Raw genomic sequence first — 22,723 nt, forward strand, 5'->3', positions numbered from 1 at the left:
TTCTTCTGGCAGGACAACCAGTAGCCGCGTTGTTTCAGGTTCAGACTTTTTTTTTTTTTTGGTGGGACCCTCGCCGGTGGCCGGGGAACAAACCAGTGCTGCAGAGGCTGCGGGCAGCCTCGCAGCCCAGCGCTCAACCACTGCACCATCAGGGGAGGCCCCAGGTTCAGACTTTTTAAGGGGTATTCGGACAAAGTTGGGCAAGAGTTTGGAGAAGAAGTGCTCCTCCACCTCCCCCGCGTCCTGCTTGATGCAGGGAACAGTGAACACTCTCAGAATAACCCGAGAAGTGGCAGGTCATTCAGGAACTTGATCTTGCTGAATGCATGAAGTGGCTCCCTAGTCACAGCTAGGCAGGATTTGAAGGGCATCCTACTGTGGGGTGAGAAGGGAGCACCCAGAAACCCACCCTCCCACCATACCAGGCCTGCAGGCAGCCTGCATGGTCCCTTCCCCCCAACTCTCTGCCCCTTCCAAGGATCCTGTGTGAGAATTCAGTGATAAAACTTCCCTCCTTCGGCCCTGGTTTGATGTCCCCTTCATTGTTCCCAAACAGCCCAGGCCCTGGCTCCTGGGAGTTCTGGTGAAGCAAGGAGGAGGCAGCCCAGCTGTTACAGAGCAGGGCTTTTTGAAAGGGCACTGGAGCCCAGCAGCAGGGTGTGTGGAAGCTGGTAGATTCCAGAAGGCAGCCACTCTGCCCAGCAGCGGAGCTGGTATTCTGCGGTGGTGGCAGCCCCTGCCCTCTGTGGTGGCGGTCACTTCTTTGTCAGCTGCCAGCTGGATTCTCTGTTGTGGACCCCAGGTAGCTTGGGGATCATGGATTCCTGGAGTAGGAAAGGGAGTGCTACAGTTCATGCAGATGATGTTTGGGTAATGCAACTCCTCCTGGCCAGCCCGTGTGTGAGGATCAAACAGGGGCCAGTGAAATGGCTGATGTTTAGAGCCCCGCGCCTCCAGCTCCAGAGTCCTGGGAGTCTGAACCTAGAAAGTGCCACAGGAGGGCCTCTGTGTCCACTTCCCCTGCCTGGGAGCACTCTGTGCAGAGGGCCTCGAGCCCTCTGGTCTGGAGTCAGCCCTTCTGCCGCTTCCCTCCCTCTGGGATTAGGATGCAGCTTCACCCTGAGGAAGTTCTTTGATATCCATTCATGCCTGCGGGTCACATCCCAGCTGTGACTGCCACTGTTTTGCTGCTACTCTTAGGCTTAGGGCTTTTGTTTGTTCTGTATATTCGAACCTGCAGCAAGAGTCAACATTCTCAAGTCCTCTCTCTCACCCTGTCTGTTGTTGGTTTAGAGCAGAGGAGGGAATTGTGTTGGTAGTCCACATTCTTGGATTTGCTCTCCTGCTGTTGATAATTCAGGGTTGTTTCCCCCAAGGCCCTAGAGAACCAAAGGCAATAAAGGAGTGGGAAGTGCAGAGACAGCCAACTTCAAGCTACTTTTCACTGCCCATTAGTGTGTTTCAGGGGTCCGTGGGATGTCGTGCTAGAGGTAGATGGGGGAGGGGGCATGAGAGAGGAGCTGAACTGGTCATTTTGTAGCTGGGACGATGACCCACATGAGTCCCTCCGACCGTTTTATTCACAGCCAGGATGAGGACACAGACGGTCACTCCCCCTGGAGCCCCAGGTGTCTACATGCCTTTTCTTCTGGTAAATCCAACCCTGATAAAATCTCCACTCAACAAATATTTGTGGAGCAGATTTATTGCAAAGCCTTTTATCTAGTGTCTGCTGGACAACCATAGCCTCCGATGACTGTCTCTCTTGGTATGGCAGGTGAAGTGGGGGGAACTTCCTCATTGAGAAGCATCTTGGCTTCCAGCACTCACTTCCCTACTGGCTGCTTTAGCAAAACTACCTGGTACCCTGGTTGTCAGGCCCCTGCTGTTTTTAATTGCACCTCTCAAGACCAGCTGGTTGTTTGGAAAAAAAAAAAAAAAAAAAACTTTCTGGGGGGTGGCGTATCTGGCAGAAATGTGTGCCTCTACCCGCCTTTGCTGCAAGACTTGGCCTCTTAAGTTGGGTTCACAAGGCTGGGGTGCAGCCTGAGGTTTTGTCTGTCTTCTGCATCCTCTGATTGTTGGTGCATAGAGGAATAATTCCATTTTCTCACCTATTTGTGACCAAATGTGACATTCTAACCCCACACTCCTCCATCCAGGGCCCAGGGAACATCCTTGCTCTAGGGAGTGCCTGTCTTAGTTTGGAAGGGAAGACACATACACCCTACCAGGCCTTGGTGCTAAGTGATGATGAGTTTGGCAGGTGCAGGACACTGGGGGCTTTGAGAAAGGGGAGGGCAGGGAGAGGTCATTCTAGGAGGAAGAGCCACAGAATGGGAGACCTTTGAGCTGGAGGCATAATTGGGCCTGTCACAGGGCTGACCAGAGCCTGGGTACCTATGTGTCATCTCAGCATCTCGCCCCGAGCTGACTCTCTGACTAGAGGTGCAGAAGCTCCACTTCAGATGTCACGGCCGCAGCGTGCGCTCTCTTCTGCCCCAGCAAGTTAAGCGTCTGAAATTTCCGTCCCCATAAATCAGGTCTTGAAACATCTGTTGGCTGTCTGGGAAGGTGGTGGGGAGGTGGGTACTGTGTGAATCTGGGCTGGGTACGAGGGCACTGTAAGTGTCCTGGACCCAGTGGGAGGGAACCTCACCTGGAAGCCTGTCTGGCTACGTTGGGGCTGCTTTGGGGTACAGCTTTTAGCCCAGAGCCATTTAGCTGATGAAGGCAGCAGAGTGAGGGCCCCTGACTTCTTTCTCTCAGGTTCTCCCTTCTTGTTTATTTGGAATTCCCATCTTCCTGCCCATAGGGGTTCACTGCTGTCTTAGGTGAAATTGCCCCCAATGAACCAGAACCCTTTGTTTAGGACAATAGGAGGTCTGTCCCCTTAGACTGAAAGGAATGTTAATTGGCTGCTTAAGTGTCCTCACACCGATGCCCAGAATACACAGGACGTCCATTCTTTGTTACCCTGTAGATGGAAGCGGCTTATGTAAGCTTGTAAAACCTTGGTCCAGAAAGAAACAGAGTGTGTGTGGAATGTTAGAGCTTGGTGTCCTGCAAAGGCGGTATTTTCTGCCGACAAAGGTAGGCTATTCATGGGCCTTAAACTAACTTTTTCTAGAAATGTGGTTCTTTCCCACCCTCCCTTCCTTCCAGCTCCCCCAACCCCCGCCCACCAGAGGCCAAACTGAAAGGTTTGAGGATCCTAAAGGCTTTGGGGCCACTTTTTAAAATAGGGAAAAAGTTGTAAATGTGGTTAAGGCTGAAATGCAGGAATGTCTCTTCCCCAGCCCATTGTGTGTGGTGTTTTGCTAGCAATTGTAAAATTGGAGTGAAGGGAACACTTGTTGAGAAGCACCCCCTGCCCCCCAAGTGTCCCAGTGCTGCCCTGTTTGCCCTTGCATGTCTATATAGCACTTGTGACACTGTTTTATCTCTCTTGCCAGTGACTCATAATTAAGGAAGTCACAACTGTGCCATTAACACAAAACCTCCTCATTTGCCCTCTTTACCTCTCCCCCGCCCCCCCACACCCCGAGTCACGAATGCCCCATGTTCCGTGAGTCTTTGGAAACTTGAAGATTTGTTTTGATAGGACAAGGCAGCCAGTTTATCATCATTGCCAGATTCCACTTGTTTCACCCCCAAAGTCCGTGAGAATCTTCTTCAGAAAAAAGAAGAAAGAAAATCCCACCCCAAACGTGCCTTCTGTCCACAGGAAGTGATTCACGGTGCTCCGTGCAAGCAAACCTGCCCGGCAGGAGGTGGGAGGCTGGGAACCCGGCCTGGGAAAAGACGCCGGGGGAGGATACTCAGACCTTAATGGTTTCTGCTTTGTGGAAGAAAGTGAAAAACAGAATGACTAAGAGTCCTGTAATAAGAATTGTTTGTTTAGTGAAATGAGCTAATATTTGAAGTTCTCTGGCAGATAAGACATGAAAAATTGCAGTTGTTATGGGGAGGTGACTTTTCGGGGCCTTGCCTTTTTTATTTTTTAAGCTCACAAAGATAATTTCTCAGTCTGAGGCATTTATTAGTGGAAGGTGGGGATCTGTATTTCTAGCCCCTTCATCCTCTCTAAGCCTCAGGGTCAAAGGGGAGATCATTAGGTAATGGTCTCCAATCGCTCTCTCTCCCTCTCTTCTCTTAATCTTACCTTTTTTTCCCCCAAAGTTCCAATTTTTGAGGCTGATATCTTTCTCTGACTGCTCATTTTTGTTTTCCCACATGGAGCGTCACCACCCTGTCATAGAAGGAATCCTCTCTGTCCTGTGGGCTTCTGCCTGGCTTTTTATTTTGTTTCCCTTCCAAATTGAAAAGACAGATTAATCCATTTATCCATTTCCCAAAAGTGGTTTGGAAACAGAGGGCCTCTAAGTGGCAGGTATGTGAACAGCCCCGCCGCCCAGCCAGACCCCTGAATCATCTAGTTGAATGAGAAGCAGTAACTGGCACAGCTGGATTCATGGGTCCATCTCCAACTCCCTGTATTTGATGTGAGCTTTGTGGGTAGGAGCTGTAATAAAAGCTGGGTTGTCAAGTGGGCTTTTTGCCTTAAGCCCATCAGAACATTGCTGAGGGCTGAGTATCTTGAATTTCCACCGCAGATCTCTTAAACAAATAAGTGATCTTCAGGCTTTATTCCACTCCCAGTGAATGTTAACTGGCAGAGTAAAGTTGCCATCCAGAAAGTTCTGTGAAGTCTGTTGACTCTTCTTTCTCCTTTCCAGTAACCGGAGACCAACGCAGATCTCTCTGGCATCTTCCGTTTGTGACTTGAAACCCCATCAGGTTCTGCTTGGAGAACAAAAACCAAAAGTTTGCAAAAACCAAAGCTGTGGAATAGAAAGTTTTCAAATGAAACACTCTCCTCCCCCCTTTCTCCTTCAACATTCATCCACTTTGCATGCGGAAGGGCAGGGGACAAGGGCAGAGAACCTGCTGGTTCTAGCACAGTGCCCGCTGTGTGGTTCGTAGGCACAGGAAGGTGTCCGGGGTCTAACACCCAGGTTCGAGACCAGACCCTGTTTCTTGCTGTTCTGGGTGGCTTTGGGCAAGTCACCCAATGTTCTGTGAATGTTTCATCTGCAAAGTGAGAGTGATGCCCCCCCCCCCATCCTGCAGGGCCCCAGTCGGGCCCCAGTCTCCTCACAGCGAGCAGGTAAACATCTGCTGGGAGGTGTGAATTGCATCTGTTTTCCAGGACCTGTGCCCACCCGGAGCATCTCTTTGCCCCATGGGCTCTCAGTGCCCCCAGGGGAGCAGATGTCCCCTTCAGGGGACACTTGGCATTTCTGGAGACTTTTCTGGTGTGTAACAGTGCTACTGACATCTATTGTGCAGGGGAAAGAGATGCTACTAAACATCCTACAGTGTGTGGGACAAACCCCACAACTGACAAAGGGCTCTCTGACCCCAAACATCAGGACAGCTGAGGTTGAGAAACAGTGGGGCTTGCCTTACTCATTGCCGGTGTTGCGAAGTTCTCAGTGTATGTGTACTTTACAGATGATTATAATTAAGCTGAACTGTCTCAATAAATCAGTCTCCTTTTCTAGAAAATACACACTCTGCCCACTCCTGGCCTCTTGGGACGATGGAAGCCCCCAAGGTCCAGACAGTCTTTGTGTGTTTTAGTCTTTGTGGGTTCTAGGCCAGCAGAGGGCAGGACAAGGTGTTCCTTGATTTCCTCCTTTGAGGGTCTAGTGAGGAGGCTCCTGCAACCTTTGTGACTTGTCCTCCGGCCCCCTCTGCCTGGGCACTTGTCCTGGACCTGAGTAGGTGCTCTGGTAAACCAGCAGGGGGAGGCGGAGACAGAAAGAGTAGGGGCAGGGTGGCCGAGTAGGGAATGAATTAGCTCATGCTCTGGACCAGCACAGGGGGCTGTTGCCTGGCATTTTATTGGGTGAGTCCTTAAATTTAGCAGCCTGGTGCAATGGTTACTGTCCTTTTGCAAGTTCATGTAGAAAGGGAGCTGTTCTTGATGGAAGTGTTTCAGTGTTTCAGTGATTCGTAGGCCCGTGAATCTAAACATTGAAAAGAAATATATGCTAAGCATACTTAGAGCACTTGCTGAGAACACTTAGGAAACTAGGGTAGCGCATATGTCACTTGGGCAGAATTGACAATGAAATCTCAGTCATCCAGAACCTGCACCACCCCCCACCTCACCCACTCCCAGCGAGCGTCACCTAGCCAGATTTCTCCTCCTTGGTGCTAAGTGACAAAAAACAGGCTGTTATTGGAAATGGAGTTCAAATACAACCACCAAGATTTAAAAAAAAAAAACTTAGAAAGTATATGGGAATAGTGTATTTAGTTTTCAGCTCCATTTAAAAATTTTTAATATAATTTGAAGCTTCAGACAGTTGTATCGATAGGACAGGAATTACAGTACGTGTCCTTCACCCCAAGCTGCCACTTTTTGGTCCCATTTTTTCAAAAACGTTTGTCATCCTGAAGAGTGAGGCCTCAGGCAGCTTGCTACAACAAAGAAAAAATAATTCAGTACAACAAAGAAGAAATCAGGTTTCATTGTACTCAAGGGGACTCAGACAGTTTGTAGACATTTGTCAGCAGTGAGGTTTATGATGTCAGTCTGGCTGGAGCTAAATGGCAGTTGGGGGGCTGCCGCCTTGTTCTCTGATTGGCTGGATGACCTTGAGCAAGGCACTACTGAATCAATCTCAGTTTCCTCGACAAGATGCTGTCACAGTTCCCAGGTGCCAGCTGTCTGCATCTCCGGAGTGAAGGCCCAGGTGGGCATTTGGTTAGCCAGAACATCACTGCCCAGGATACTTTGTCCTCTGAACTTTATGCTGTTGTGATTGTTTTCACCCTTACCCAGGGGACCTGCTGTGAACCATGTGTGCAGTGGGTTTGGCTGTGTTTACCAAAGGGAGTGGAAGCAGGGTGAACCCCAAAATCAGATGGCCCTTTCAGCAGTAGTGTTTTTAGGGCCTTCATATTCATATTTGCTATACCATTAGTTTTCCTGGGCTATCGGTGGAATGGGGGAGAGAGCTCTGAATCTGACACGTGCATGTTCATTAAGGGGAAGCAGAAAAGGAGAAATCTCGGCTTCAGAAAGCCAAATGGAACACATGCCAGGGGCCTTGCAAAGTCTCCAGCACAGATTTTTGTACCTTCCTAGAAGGTCTGATGAGTGAGAACCTAGCTCAAACTTGAAGCCACTCAGACCTTGCTTTTGCTCAAACCTGCTACACAGTGCTCAGAAAGAGGGGAGTGTAAAGGCTTTTCTTGTAGGTGAACGAACACGGGCTAGTGGGGTGAATGGACTGTTAAAGGGAGAGAGGTGATTCCCTGTGGGGTGGGGCGGCATGTGGTATGCACTCAGCAGATGGCCTTATGGCTGCAGCATGTATGTTTGAGGAAATAAGTGTATCAGGTTGGGTTTGTGGTTTTAATTGGCAATTTCAAGATGGGAAATAAACCCTCTTTCTTACACTCCAGCACAGCAGATATTAGGCGGGAAATGCAAAGATACACAAAAAAAAAAAAAAAAGTTTGAAAAGAGTGGCAGAGGTTTGGTTTTTGAGTTACTCATGCGCTGCTTGGGCCGCTTCAAAAAGTAACCTTCAGGGCCTCTCCTGGTGGCACAGCAGTTGAGCACTGGGCTGCGGGCACATAGCCTCTGCAGCACCGGTTTGATGCCCAGTCGCCAGTGAGGGTCCCACATGCCACGCAGACCTCTCCTGCCACGCCCACTGCACCCCTCACCAGTGTACTTTGTCAGTCTGCCTGTTCTGCTCCCCGCTCTGGCTCTGGTGAATTCTCTCACCCTCCCGCGCTTCTGACTGTGCCCAGTGCTTGTATAAATAAATAAATCTTTAAAAAAAAAATTAACCTTCATTGGGTATTTTGGGTAAGTTCATATTTTATGCCAATTCTGCAAACCTCTAAGTAGGCTGGTCTCCATAAACAAAAACTAAAGCCTTCTGAAATGGTTAAATCCTATCTTTGCATTGCATTCGGGGCCAGGAAAGTGTCACGCCCCATTTAGAGTGAAGGAAAAGTGAGTCACACTGGCTGTGCTTTTATTAACTCTGTGTCCTAATTGTGTACCCTTCCCCGCACCCTGATTCTCCCTTAGTCTATGAAGACATGGTACTTGCAAGTTTACTGCAGAGTTGTCGTGAGCCAGCAGTGGGCTCTGTACCAGCCAGCTAGCGCTGAGTAACAAACCAAACAACCATAGTTGATGGTCATTTTCTTGGGTGTCTGAGCCACCTGGGCTCAGCTTCTGGCTGCAGGTTGGGGCTCAGTCTTCCCCACTTGTGTTGGTTCTGGGTCTGAATTCTGACTCTGCCTTGTACACATGACCCTGAGCTTGCCCGTGATCCCTGAGCTAGGGGAAGGCAACTTCTACTAGGGTTTTGCCCTTTTTCATATTTTCAGGTAGCAGTCACGTGCCTGGCACAGAGTCTGTGCTGACTGAATGGCTGCTGGCAGGTTTTTGGAATATGTGTTCTGCTCCGTCTTCTCTCCAACCCCCATGTCCAAAACCACTGGTGTTCACACTGGCTCCAAGATAGCTATGGGCAGGCCACCCCTGGCAGCAGAGGGCACGGTGGTGTGTGGCAGGAGGTGCCCCGCCCATGCCCCAGGAGCACATGGGCTCTGGACTCTGGCATATTCGCGTCCTTGGCTGTGGCTCCCACCACCATTTTGAGACACTTTATGGGTCCCACTTGGAGCCAATGGGAGGAAACCTAATTTCCTGCCACAGGAAATGGTTCGGCTGGTGAAGAATGTATTTAAGGATTAAAATCTCTGTCAAAGGAGTTCGAGAGGGTTGCAGGAGAAAGACTTTTGAGGGTCTCTCACCAGGAAGCCATTGAGCATGGGAAGAGATTGCAGTCATCAATTGGGTGGAGGCCCAAAGGCAGGGTACTGGGCTGCTACTCTCAAACCCTGAAGCTGGTCTTGGGCTACAAGGAAGGGCTGGGTCAGAGAGGAGTGGTCATAAACAAACCCTTTTCTGCAACCAAGCATGCCTATGGTCACATCAACTCGGAACTAAGACCTATTTATTGGATTTCTCAAAATGGGCCTGGTGCCCTGTAAGGCTTAGGAGGGTGTGTACTGGACACATCCACTAAATTAAATCCAGCAGCTGAAACTCCCAATCCACTATTATTGCTTTATAGAAGCAATGTTTTGAGTGTTTTGAGTGGGACAGATGGAGAAAGACAGAATATTACCAAGCCTGGCTCTGGGCAGCCCACACTCCAAACCAAAAGGAGTTGTTGCTGAAGTATAAGGAGTAAATGAGATGTCCTCCCTGTTGTGACTTTGGAAATTGTATGGCCCGGAAGCAGGGCCACGGGCTGGCTGACTCCTGGAAAAGGCTGCCGAGGCAGACTGGCAGTCACATGCTTTGAGCTGGCCGGGTGGAGAATTCTGGTTGATCCCAGGACCGGAGCTTTCCCTTTTGGACATAGTGGGTGCTCAGTGAGGTGGGACATGCCTGGTTACCCACACAGCTTGGGGAGGGCGGAGTGGGGGGCTGTTCTGAGATATGGAACACATAAGCCTTAAAAAATTGAAAGCACCAGGTGGACTGAGCCCTCTTTGTGACCAGCCTGATTGTGCACCTAAATGGTCAAAGGAGGGGAAAGGACTGGGGCTTTGGGGCATCTGCTGTGTACCCTACTTTGCCAGGCACTGTCCTGATTATGATAGTAATAGATAGTAATAGCAGTAGATTCTTGCTATTTATTGTCTTTAATTACATGCCAAAAACTTTCTGCACAGAATGTCAGTTTGCCCTCCTAGCAATCCAATAAAGGGGCTTATATTTCACATGGAAACATTTTAGACTGAGACACTGAACAATTTGATCAACTTTATACAGTCACTGAACCCAGAGTTAGTATTTGAAGCCACGTCCATACATCCATGGCCAAAGTCTGTAGCCCCATAACTCCCGCCTGTATTTTCTTCTTTGAGTTGCAGTAAAATAGACACATCCACACTTCACATATTTAAAGTGTACATTTGATACATTTTGATATATGTGTACACTTTGGAAACCACCACCACAGTCAAGATGATAAATGTGCCCTTGAAGCCCCCTCCCACCTCTCCACCCCCAGGCAACATCTGCAGTGCTCTCTCCACACTAGTTTGCGTTTTTCCTTTGCTCTGTAATTGTACATAAACACTCAGGTCTGGCTTCTTTCACTCAGCAGTGTAGATTCTTGCGTGTTGTGTGTTTACACAGTCCGTGTCTTTTTATTGGCCCTTGGTTTGGCTGTGTCACATCTCTGCATCCATTCACCTGTCGATAAACATTGGGTCATTTCCAATTTGGGGCAATTGCAAATAAAGCGGCTGCTACTCATGTTCGTGTGCAAATCTTCACGTGGACGGCTGCTTTCGTTAGGAGTGAGCGCATCTTGAGGTAGCTTTGATTTTAACTTACGAAACTTCCAACTGCTTTCCAAAGTATTTATACCATTTTACGTTTTCCATCAGCAATGTATCAAGTTTTAGTTGCTCCACATATTTGCCAAGATGGGGTGCAATCTTTTTAATTTTAACCACTTGAATAATTATGTAGAGGTATCTCACTGTAATATGAGCTTCTCTAATGGCTCATCATGACAGGTTTCTTTGCCTGTGCTTATGTGCCATCTTTTTGTGTAATGTCTGCTCAAATCGTTTACTTTTTTTTTTTTTAAGAAGTGGACATGTTTGTTTTTTTAATATTGAATCTTTAGAGCTCTTTGTATGCTGTGGAACTAGGGACTTCATCAGATACATGCTTTGCAAGTATTTCCCCCTCGTTGGTGACTTGTCTTTCTATTGTCTTAACAGTGTTTTTCAAAGACCAAAAACAATTGATGAAGTCTAATTTATTAATTTTTTTCAATGGAATATGCTTCTGGTTTGGTAGTAAGCAATCTTTGCCTAGCCCAAGGTTCTCAGAAAGGTTCTCTCCTTTGTTTTATTCTAGAAGTTTATAGGCTTAGGTTTTATGAGCCACTGCAATTATTTTTTGTATGGGTGCAAAGTGTGAATTGAAGTTCTTTTTTGGGGGGCTTAAGGATATCAGTTGTCCAGGCACCACTAAGTTATCTTTGGACCTTTGCTGAAAATCAGTGTTCATTTATGTGTGACTGTTTCTGGACTCACTCTCAGGTCCTACCACCAGTTTATTCATCTTTTTTGCCATTACCAGACAGCCTTGATTCTTTGACTCCCTTGCTTTTTAAAAATGTGATTATATTATCAAAATAACTCACGTGCATAGTTTAAAAACTCAAGTCTTGACTTTATTCTCTCTCAAATTTTTAGTTCTTTTAATTTCCAGATTTTTTTTAATAGTAGAAGTTCCTATTTTAAGAGTGTTAGTTTCTCTCCCTGATAAGTTTTTCTTTTCTTTTGTGTGGCTGTTTTCTTCTGTTCCCTGCATCATCTCAGACTTCCCTTTCCCCCTTGGGGCTCTGCATGCCTCCTGTTAGTCTCGTTAGATTTTTTTTTTTTTTTTTAAATAGCTGGGTATTCTGGAGAGTGTTCATATCTAAGGAGTAACTAGCTGATTAAGTGCTCTGCAGCAGGGGCTTGTGGGCAGGGGACTAACCTGTAGGGTTAATTGGCAGGTATGTGGTCATTTTGTTGGGGGATCCGCAGATGCAGTATTATGGGTTCAATTTTACCACGCAATGGGCTGGGCCAAGGGGCTGGCTGTCCCTGTCCCAGGTACTGAGTGATCTAGGGAGCCTTCATGAAATCCTGCCCCAGCCCTTGTCTGACCTTCTCCCCAGGCTGTGCCCTGGTGGCCCAGTCCAGAGCCCTGCTCTCTGCTTCCTTTTCTGTGAGAACAAACCTGTCTGTCACAAGACGGGCAGGGCCTGTTTGCAGGGGCTTGGGGAGAGGAGCTGGGTCTGACCGCCTCTTTTATAGACTCATAACCCATCCTGCTGTTTTTGGCTTCATCTTGGGAAGTGTGTGGTCCCTCCAGTTCCTGAGTCTTGCCCAGGTTCTGGGGCACAAATGGAATCATTTCTGTTGGCTTTCTGTGAAAGGGGCTTGGTTCCGCCTCACTCTAAGTCTGTTCCCATTTGGCCATCTTCTTTCCACGTGTGTCTGCTCTTTCCTTCCCGCCCCTTGTGTTGGGTAAAAGGGAGATAAATGCGTCCATTCAGTTTGCTCTATTCCACAGGGCCTTCCTTACTCCCTTCCCTTCCCGTGCCCTCCCCGGCCTCCCCCCCTTCTCTCCCCCCCTCCTCTTCCCACTCCCACACCCGTGCATTCCTGACCCGCTCCCCTGCTCCTCAGAGCCCCTCCCCACTTACTCCCCTTTCTCGCCCACCTCCTTTGCCTGGAAGTTTTGGTGCCATAATCCTCTTCAGGCCTGAGAGGGAGCAGCCCAGGTGATCTAGAAGGGATTGGATGAAGAGCTGGGAAACTGAAGTACCTGCAGATGTGATACGCCTTCAGTCCTGCTTGACGCCTTCCCACTCCTCAGCATTCCTCAGCCCAGAATGCCCACGTCACAAACCCCCTTATGCGGGGTTTGTGCAACCTCAGCCCCGTGCATCCCGCCAGAGCCCCGAACCTCACCTGGCTGTCCCATGTTGGCCTGTTCCCTGTGTCTTTTTGCCTTGCAGGCCCCTGAGCAAGAGGGCCCTGGCAGGCTCTGGTGTCAGGTTCTGGGGGTGTCAGGAATGTGTGGAGCATCCCTCCCCAACAGGCCTGAAGGCTCAGGCCTGTTTGGAGGGCTAATAGGAGCTTCACCTTTCTTCACCCACTGTCTTCAGCTGTGTGCCCCATGAGGCTGAGGCTCTTCCCTTGTGTTGTCCACCGCCCCTCCTCCTGCCCTGTATTATCCTTCTTTTTAAAACAAGAGGGCCACCCCATTCTATCAGCAAGGTAGGGTGGGGGTGCACTGACAGAGACAGCTAGGAATATCCAGCTGGCCTTCTCCTGGGGCTTGTCCAGCGTCGAAGGGTGAAGAAGGCACTTCCCTGACCCGTGGGCACTTGGATGGCTTTGCAAGAGAATCGGGACAACTGTATAACTCAGCACCCTCCCCATTCAGCTATCGCCACTCCCTTTCTCTCATTCTCAATCCCATAACCACTCCCATTTATCCAGGGTTGAGGGGGGCAGAATGTTCCCATTTTACAGATGAAGTGACAGGAGGCCCAGAGATCTCATGATGTGTCCCGTGTCTCACAGCTAGGAGAGCAGAGGCCCATCTTGACCCCAGGACGTGTGGCTGCACATCTGGTGTCTTCCTTCTGTTTCCCAGGCGAGTCCCAGCCATCCTCTCTGCCTGGTAATTACTACTTGGGGGCTATAGGGGTTCCTTGATTTGGGGTCCCACAGGAGGGAGATGTCCTCAGTCAGCAGTTCCCGGTCAATTTCTGGGACCCAGCCAAGCCCTGACCTTCGTCTGTCCTGCCCCATTTTCAGGTGAGGGGCCTGGAGCGTCTGATCAGACTTCTCTATTTCTTTCTTTGGTTGGTGCTTTCTGTGGCTTCCAGCGAGCCCCTCCCTCACAGAATGCCCATAAATTCTGTTTATTCGGGCAAATGGGTGCCCTTAGTCATAGGGGGCAGGGAAGGAGAACTTGCAAAAGCCTCTCACCAACCACACCCAGCTGTTAGAAGAGTCGTGCCCACAGGCTGTGAGGCCCTGGGGCGGTCTTCCTGTAGACAGAGCAGTGCTGCTGTCTTCTTCATTCAGGAGCACCCATCCCACCCACTGCAACTGTCCATACCCCCTGCGGCCCCCCATTTGCTTGTCCTTGCAGCCAGAATTGTCAGGGGCCTGTCTCTTGTACATGCTCACACAGCCGGCGTCAATATCTTGGAGGCCTCCTATGGCTTTTAGAAAAAAAGGCTCCCAGGCCTTGCAGTCATGCCCTGCTTGCTCGTCCTATCCCCAGGGCCCCGTCTCTGCTCTCTAGTCATTCCAGCCTGCACCCTCTTCTCCCCTCATTACTCTCCACTCTTCTTGGCGCCTTGGCACTGGCCCTCCCCTCCATGAGGAAGAGGCTCCTCTCTCGCCCCTTTGTCTGCTTTGTTCTCGCTTCCCTTTCATCACCTCCTCAAGGCTGCCCCGTCCAGGCCTGCAGCAAAGAAGGGACTCCAGGTCATGCACTCTGTGGTGCCCGGCACTTCTCCATCAGAATACATCACAGCTTGTCTCTGTCTGTGTTTATTCACGTTGGTCTGGCCCGCTGGACAGGACGCTCCCAGGTTTAGGGATCGCTGGGCCGTCTCTTTCCTTACCCGGAATCCCCAGTGCCACGTGCTGCAGGGGCTCGTCCGGCGTTGGTTAAATAAAGCTCTCTGTGTGAATAAGAATCTCTTCACCTAATACTGGCCATCATGCTCAATTTCACGTCCTTCTTCCTGTGCCTGGCTGGCACACGTCTGCTGCCTGAGCATCCTGGCTGCCCTGCTGGCATGTTCCCGTCATGCAGACTGCCTGGGGATTTTATAGAGAAGGCTCTGATTTATTGGGTTGTCAGAAAAGTCATGATGCATTTTCACTTGAAAAATATAGAAGAAATATGTCATGACTTTTCCAACAACCCAATAATAAGTTGGGGTAGGTACTGAGGTTCCACATTTTTAGCAAGCTCCTGGACCCTGGTCCAGCACGTCCAGGGACCACACAGGCCTGGCCTGAGTCACAGCTGCTTGGAGGCCCAGGCCCAGCAGATGTTGCTTGTACAGGGACCGGGTGCCACCGGGGGTGGGTGTGGCCCAGCCAGGCCGAGGCAATTGCAGAACTGAACCTGGTGTGGAGCCCCACGTCCCGCTGCTGCTCGCTCTCACACCCTCACTCTGTATTAGGACAGCCTTGTGCATGGTGGCACCTGGGGCACCCCAACTACTACCAGAGGGTAGAGGCCCTGGTACGCCAGCTGCAAACAACCCTCAAACCAGAATGGGGCCCCTGAGAGCCTGTAGTATAGACTTCAACCATTTTAAGTTCCCCTTCTTGCCTCATCACAGACACCAACTATAAAAGGGAAAGGGGCCCTTTCTCGTGTGCCGTTGGGTATGGCAGGAACGGGAGGAGTTTGCGGGGATTAGAGAAGGTCTACACTCCGCCAGCCACTGGTGTCCAGTGTCACTGGGCCGCACATCATACCTAGGATCTGGTTTGCTTCCTGGGTCCTGTCCCCCTCCGCCCCTTCCCCCAGGCAAGGACCAGGTCGTGGCTTGTGGCTCTGTGGGGGTGGGGGCCACATTGGCCGGCTCGCCCCAGGTCCTGCTGGTGTGAAGGTCCGCTCTGCCAGCCAGGGGGCCCGGCCTTCCCTGGCGGCCTGTGTGTTCTTCTGGGATCCCTGCCAGCACTAACAGGGATTCTCTGATCTCCTGCCCTTTGCCTGGAGAGAAATGAGGGGCGGGGAGAGCTTGGAGTCCTTGCCTGCTCATCAGGGCCTACAGGAGGCTGGCTTTGGAGAAGGCCCACTAAATCCTCTCCCTGTCTCTTGGTGTCCTGGCAGGTCCCTGGATGGCCGGTTGCAGGTGTCTCATCGGAAAGGGCTGCCCCACGTCATCTACTGCCGCCTGTGGCGGTGGCCCGACCTGCACAGCCACCACGAGCTGCGGGCCATGGAGCTGTGTGAGTTCGCCTTCAACATGAAGAAGGATGAGGTCTGCGTGAACCCCTACCACTATCAGAGGGTAGAAACCCCAGGTAGGCCACCACCTGGGGCTCTGTGGTGCTCCCCTCCCCCAGGGGAGGGTATGGGGGCTTTGGGGCCAGCCTGAACCCACTGCTGATCCACTCTGCTCTGCCTCCCCTGCACAGTTCTACCTCCTGTATTGGTGCCGCGCCACACAGAGATCCCGGCCGAGTTCCCCCCGCTGGACGACTACAGCCATTCCATCCCCGAGAACACTAACTTCCCCGCGGGCATCGAGCCCCAGAGCAATATTCCAGGTAGGCACAGGGCCACTCAGGGGTAGGGGCCCAGGACAGTGCCTCGCTCTCAGCCCCCCTTCTCCGTCCCTGTCACCCCCATCCACTCACTCCAGCGCCGGCCTGCAGGCCCAGACTCAGAGAACCCCCTCCCTATTGGGAGAGGCCCTGTGGCCTTGGCTCCCCACTCGCTAATGATGCTTTTCTTGGCACGGGGGACCGGCTTCGTGACCCTTCCGCTCGGACTCGATGCAGTCATTTATTTTGGAAGCGGAAATAGCGGCCCTGTGTTTCTCTAGCCGCCCCTGGGGCCCGCGGAGTGCAGGCAGCATCCCGAGGGCCTGGCGAAGGTAGAGGCAGGGAGAGCAGAGCACGGCCCTGGGAGCGAGCCGATGAGGGGTTACCGTCCGGGTGGGAATTGAGATCAGAACCAGAGTTTTCACTCTAAAGGGAAAAGTGGGCTCCTGTGTCAGAGGTGCCGGTATTTTGAGAAGGCCTCATTGTATGTAAATAATGTGGATCCCCATCCCCTTCTGTGTCCAGAAGAAACACCTGGCAGCACTTGGGCTGGTGAGACAACTGTGGGCACAGGGCTGTGGTCCCCCTGCCTTTCTTTTGGGAGCTGTAAATGGTGTTGTTTGATTGAGCTTCTGCTCCCAGTGAGTTTACTATGCTGAGGTGACCCAGGCATGTGCGCTTGGGTCCCAGGAGGAAGGAGAGACCGACTTGCAGATCCTTCCCGGGTAGTGCTGGTCTCAAGGACATGTTACCCACGCTGTTCATTCACGGACCTTAGCCACATCAGGGTCTGAGGGAATTCGGAGGACAAAATCAAGCTCTGGCATCACTGAACTTGCAGGCTACTTGGGAAGCTGAGACATCTCCTAAAGAGAGAACAAATAATAACAGTACAGGATTTACACAATAGATAGTAGAGCCAAAAGAAGAGCACCCTTCAGAGGACACAGATAGGCCAGGCTGAGACAAGGGTGAACTTAAACCTGAGCAGGAAGCCTGGGGAGAAGTTAGCCTGGCAGAGGCCCTTGAAACAGATATTTCAGATTTGGCAGTCAGACACTACAAAGGTGGTAGCCATTCAGATAGGCTGCCAGGAGGGGGTGGGTGTGAGATCCACAGGAGCCAGGAGCAGGTGCCCTCACTCCAGGCAAGGGTTCCTCCAGCACCTGCTCCTGGCCTCACTGTGTGCACATGTGATGAGTTTGCAGATGGTGTTTCAAGGGAGCCAAACCCTGGCGGCAATTTAATGACCCACCTTCTTTCTGATTCCCAGAAACCCCACCCCCTGGCTACCTGAGTGAAGATGGAGAGACCAGTGACCACCAGATGAACCACAGTATGGATGCAGGTCAGAACCTCTGGTGATGTGCTCTCAACCCTAATGGGGGGCCTGCCCTCCACCTTCTATCCAGTATTTCTAGAGCGACCAGTGGGTGCCAGGTACTATACCAGATGTTGGGGGCAGAAGAGGAACCCCACCTTGTCAGTTTGGAGGGAGACTAAAGACCTCTGGTGGTTGCCCTGCTGCTGCAGGTCCACCCTGACGAAGACCCTGCTGGACATCAGGGGCCACCTGACCCAGCCTAGGGAGGAGGTGTTGGGGCAGGCAGTACTTCACCATGGTGTGGGTTTTTCTTGAGTTGAATCTTGGAGCTTGTGGGTGTTGGCCAAGCTGTCGCAGTGGGCAAAGCGTGTGCCAAGTGGAGTTGTGGGGGCATGGGCAGGCGAGCCTGGTGCTTCTGGAGGACAGTGAGGCCTCAGTGCAAAGGGAAAAGAAACAGTGGTGGGGAGGGCTCACTCGGGGAGCTAATGGGGTGCTGCTGCAGGCCTCAGTAGGGTCTATCCTTAAGGGAGTGTTGCTTACGGTAGGTAGCGTGGGCTCGGTCACTGGAGGGAGCTCAGGGCAGCCTGCGCGGAGGCTGGGGCTTTGCCACGAGCTAGAGGAGACCCCTGGAGCATCTGCTCTGGGGTGGTGGCCACATGTGAGCTGTGTGCTCCTGCCATGAGGACCCGGCTTGTCTCCAACCGCATCTCCAGATGTTCCCACATCATTTGTCACAGGACCAAATTGGCCCTAAACCAGCCGCTTCTTGAATTGAACCTCAGCTGCCACCTAGAAAGTGTGCCATGTTGTGTGTGGTTGGCGAGGAGGAGGGAGCCAAGCGGACTCCACTCTGACCTGCCTGGTGCACGCGGAGCTGCCAGGCGCAGGGAGCCCCCCCCCCGCCCAAAGGAGTGTGGCGTTCCTGAAAGGACAAAAGAGACTGGCATGTTCCTTGTAAACCAAGTTACTTAATATCTAGCCTGGACACCCTGGCACTTGGGGGTTTATAACCCCACAAGCCCCCCACCCCCATGAGCGGCTGAGAGTGTGAACCCAGCTGGAATGCGTGGCAGTCCCTTGGGTTCAGTGCCAAGGGACAGAGATGCACACTTGCAGCTATTACATGCTGGCCCGGGAAGCAGGCCAGCGAGCAGCGTCTCTCAGATGCTGCGTGTCTCTCCCTCTTTGCTGCTCTTCCTCTCCGTGGACTGCTGTCACAAAAGAAAATGGACCACAGGAGAGGGTCTGGATGTGGGACGAGCAGAGGCCTTTTCACCCCCGGCTCTCCTTCCCTGCCCTCTCTCCTTGCAGCCCCTGTTCTCCCCTCCCAGAAGTGTACCCTCACGGCCTGCCGTCAGCATGAGTGGTTTATTGAAAATGGACGCTGCTATCTCCTATTGATTTCCTGTTCTGTGCTCACAGTTACCCACTTTGAGACCAGTCCAGATACTCATGGAGCTTCTCTGCCAGCTGAGGTGTGGTTGAGCTTCAGCTGGGACCCTGTGTCTCCCTGATACCCACTCAGGCCCTTCAGACCTGTGTGGAGGCCCGTGTCCTTCCTGGATTTCCATGATTTAGGTCACCCCAGAATAGGAAACCACATCTGTGTAGCGCCTACTCCGTGCCAGTCACGGTGGGGGCCTGGCTACACGCACCATCTGTTTCCACAAATCACGCGATCGGTGGTATTATCCCCATTTCATACCTCATGGGAAACATCAAGACTCAGAAAGATTAACCCCCTTTGCCAAAGTCCCACCACTGATGGGTGACGGCACGTTCGATCCCACGACTGACTCGCGGCCTCTTGCTTCTTCCTTGACTCTTCCTCACCCCTTCATGAATTGAAGCAGGAAGGGTAAGAACCCAGGCCTCAACCCTTGTCCTTGCGGCAGTTTCAGCTGCATTGGGGAGCAGGGATAGACCCCCAGCGCAGCTGTAACTGCCGCAAGGATGCAGATTGCAGGGGTGGGGCCGCCACAGGGACAGGCGGGTGGCCGGTGTGTCTGTTGCTCTGGAAGAGCCGTCACTTGGTGTTTTGGAAGGCTGCTGCCATGTGGGTGGTGGTTTTTTTGGTGGTTTTTTTTTTCACCTGAGAGTGAGGATGGAGGGAAGGTGATAACATAAGAGCTGGGAAGGTTTGGACTCTTCCCACATGTGGTGTCACGTCTTGCATGAATGTCAGTCTGGTCTCTGAGCCGGGGGATTTCTGAGGCAGCTTGCTGAGTGTCTTGAACCTGGGGATAGGACTAGGTGCCTGAGCCACTGAGAACCGTGATCATGATGTCTCGTCAGCCACGGGCCCCACCTCTGCCAGAATTGCTTTTGCTGCTTGGTTCTTTGAGCAACGAGAGAGAGGGACTTGCCCCTTATTTCCTGGGGGCAGAGTTAACAAAAGAACTTGGCAGCCTTGTGCTGTGGGTCTTGATTGGGATCCTCAAACTGTCTGGTTGTGAAAGAACCTCTGGGATCATTCACGCCTCCGTTCAGTCCAGAGATGAAGCAGTTAGGATCAGGGAGGGAAGCCTGGCAAGGACATGGGATTAGCCCTTCTCCTGGGCCTTGGAGCCTCAACCCCAGGTTTTCTTCCTGCTGCGTTGAGCTACCCCATTTAATACCTTGGCTCTCCAGACCGAGAATGTCGATGAAGTCTCACAACTGTGTCTCACCTCGCAGGTTCTCCAAACCTATCCCCGAATCCGATGTCCCCAGCACACAGTACCCTGGGTAAGTAACTGTTCCCTGTGATTGTCACCCCTCGAGCTGCCACCCTGGCTGGAGGCCATCGTGAAGAGGGGCCCTGAGAGTGAGGCTCTCTTCCCACCCCCACCTGTGGGGTTTCTGGTTACCATGATGTCAGGGTCACCCACAGAACCCGGAAACTGAGAACAGTGGTGGCAGGAAAGGCAGCCACATGCCGAGTTTTTAATTTTCCCTGGGGTGGCGGTTAGTCGTGAGTGAATGAAAATCCCCCAAACCTTGTGCTCAAAAGATGAGGGCCTGTGGTCGGCGCGCATATGTGTGTGGTTTGCTGCAAAGCCACGGGCAGCAGTGCAGACTCGGCCCCCCGCCCTCATAGCCTCATCCCAGTGCACTTACTTCTCTGAGCATTTCATCTTACAGCTGCGTGCTCTTTGTTTAAAGCAACAACATATAAGAAATGTGAAACAACATATAAGAAACAACATATAAGAATTGCCCGTGATGGCCGCCCCCAGCGCGCTGCTCTGTTCCCGCACAGTCCTGCTGTGTGTGGATCAGGCCCATGCATGTGCCTTGCCAAAGAGCAGGTGCGTGTCCACTTGCTCGTTCTTCCATTATTCTGGAAACACATTTCCCTCCACAGATGCCTCGGTGATCACCCTACATTATCTGAGAATGTCTTAGAGCAGTTGGGCCATCAGCAACGTGGCCTCCCCATGGTGGTTGCACTTCTGGGTTTGTTTTTCCAAGATTTGCTTTCCTGCCCCAGGCGTGTCCTTCAGCTCCAGCGTGGGGCCGCCGAAGGGCTCAAAACAAATGGAATACTCGCCCTGCTTTTATTGAAGGGACTTTTTGATGTCCTGGTGTGGTGGTTTTCAAACAACAGGAGTTAGCTTATGTTTTGGCCTTTCTCGCTGGGACTCACCCTGTCGCTCAAGGAAGAAACAGTTAATGTCCGTTCTTGGGGAGGCAGAGTGGATTGGCCTGGCTTTGGTTCCCGTCTGTTTCCGGCCCTTGGGTGGTGGCACCCGGTGAAGAAAGTCATCCTTCGCAACGTTGGAAGGATGACGGGAACCCCGTGGTAGTGGCTGGCCAGTGGGCATGTGACACGAGACTGGGGGATCCCTTTCACCATTGTAAAATAGCCCTGTGCGTGTTGGACTTTTGCAGGGGAAGGTCAAATTCCTGCTGTGAAAGGACTGATTGAGTTGTTAAAAACAAACTCTGGTGGCTGGAAGCTCGGTCAGCACTTGAGAAACTGAAGGCCCTGATCGTGAACTTGACTCTTACTTTCAGTTTTTGAGGGTGGCTGACTTAGGTTTAATTTCTGAGTCACTTTACCCCACCAGGGCCAAGGTGGCACTTGAAGTTGATAGAGTCAGTGGCGATCTGGACACACTTGCTGCCTGACTAGTGGATGTGGCTGGAAGTTGTCCCCATGGTGGTTTCCTGTGAGTTCCCCTCCGGATCGCGTGAACTGGGAGGACAGGCTGGTGCTTGAATGTGAACCTGAGGCACAGCATCCTCTTGACTCCTTCCCAGGCTCTAATCTAAGGCTCAGGAACCCTGGGGGCATTTCTTTCAAAAGAGGGCACAGTGCTTGAGCCTTGCGGGCAGAGTTGGGGGGCCTTCTCTGCTGGGAAGATCTGAGTTGGGGGACGAGTCAGCTCCACCTTCACGATGAGATATGACCGTGACAGGCCCGGCTTCCTCTCTGCGTGACAAGCCCTTGCACCCACACCTTTACCAGCTCACCAGCCTCACCCCTATCCATAAAATCTCATGTGCTCCCGGCATGATGGTGGTGACGACAGCCAACATTTATTGAGAGAACTTATGAATGTTGTTCACAGGCTTCGAGTGTGTTCACTCAGCCTTTATGCCAAGTGTACAAGGTGGCACTGTTGTGAGTTTCAGTTTACACATTAGGAAACTGAGGAACTAACTCATCCCGGGTCGCACCACTAGTGAACGGAAGCACTGGCTTTGAACTCAGACCACGTACTCCAGCTGCAGCAGGGCCCTGCCTGCTGGGTCATTTACAACAACTCCCCCTCCTCACTCAGGCCAGGCTCAAGGAGGGCACCGGCTAGCCTTTAGTCAGGTTGAGGACCCTGGTGTCCTGTGTGGTCCCCGTTGGGAGCCCTGCCTGCTTTCTGTGCTTCTTTATCATCATTTCCTGCCTGGCCAGTGGCGGCCAGTCTGGTCCAGATGGGGTGATTAAAAGAGGAATCCTGTCCCCCAGTCCCCCACGCAAATCAAGGAGCTTATGCTCTGTTGGGCTAGATAAGGCAGGGCTATATTTCAGAAGAGAGCAAGAAGCAGGTACAATACCCTGAGCCTTTGAAGGAGGCAAGATGGCGTTCCAGTGGGGACAGCAGTGTCCCGAGACTGCCAGGGACTGTGTGCATTCAGCCAGCTTTGCTGAGTTCCTGGTCTGTGCTGATGGGTGGTGCAGAGCAGCGGGGGGCGCTTGGGCATCCTCAGTCTGGAGCAGCTGGTGGCCTCCCACAGGGTGCCTACCTGCCATACACTGTGCAGGTGCCCAGGGAGCAGGCCCAGAGGAATAGGCACCTGCTGAGGAGGAGAGTGGTGGGCAGGGAGGTAGAGCCCAAGTTGTGACTTGCGTGAGCTGGACCCTGAAAGCCAAGCGGGGCTCCTATGAGGCAGAGATGGTCGGATGGACATTCAGATGAGGAGTGGTCTGCAGGGGCCAGAAGAGCCCTTCTAGAGTTGGCCATGAGCACAGCTGGC

At 51.8% G+C, this 22,723-nt stretch overlaps 1 protein-coding gene across 2 annotated transcripts in view; it reads left to right on the plus strand.

Moving 5' to 3' along the window:
• SMAD3 (SMAD family member 3) overlaps window positions 1-22,723 on the plus strand; it is a 113,499-nt gene that overhangs the window by 71,962 nt on the left and 18,814 nt on the right. The window contains exons 2-6 of one of the 2 annotated variants that reach the window (XM_054688253.1): window positions 13,219-13,318; window positions 15,506-15,699; window positions 15,814-15,945; window positions 17,216-17,290; window positions 19,943-19,993. In XM_054688253.1, coding sequence (XP_054544228.1) covers window positions 15,615-15,699; window positions 15,814-15,945; window positions 17,216-17,290; window positions 19,943-19,993 — 343 coding nt within the window. In that variant the 5' untranslated portion in view covers window positions 13,219-13,318; window positions 15,506-15,614. The remainder of the gene's footprint in view (window positions 1-13,218; window positions 13,319-15,505; window positions 15,700-15,813; window positions 15,946-17,215; window positions 17,291-19,942; window positions 19,994-22,723) is intronic. The other variant, XM_037502776.2, reaches the window with a different exon arrangement.

Source organism: Talpa occidentalis, unplaced genomic scaffold, assembly GCF_014898055.3.
Source record: "Talpa occidentalis isolate TD23 unplaced genomic scaffold, MPIMG_talOcc4v2.1 talOcc4.11, whole genome shotgun sequence".
NCBI classification, from domain to species: domain Eukaryota; kingdom Metazoa; phylum Chordata; class Mammalia; order Eulipotyphla; family Talpidae; genus Talpa; species Talpa occidentalis.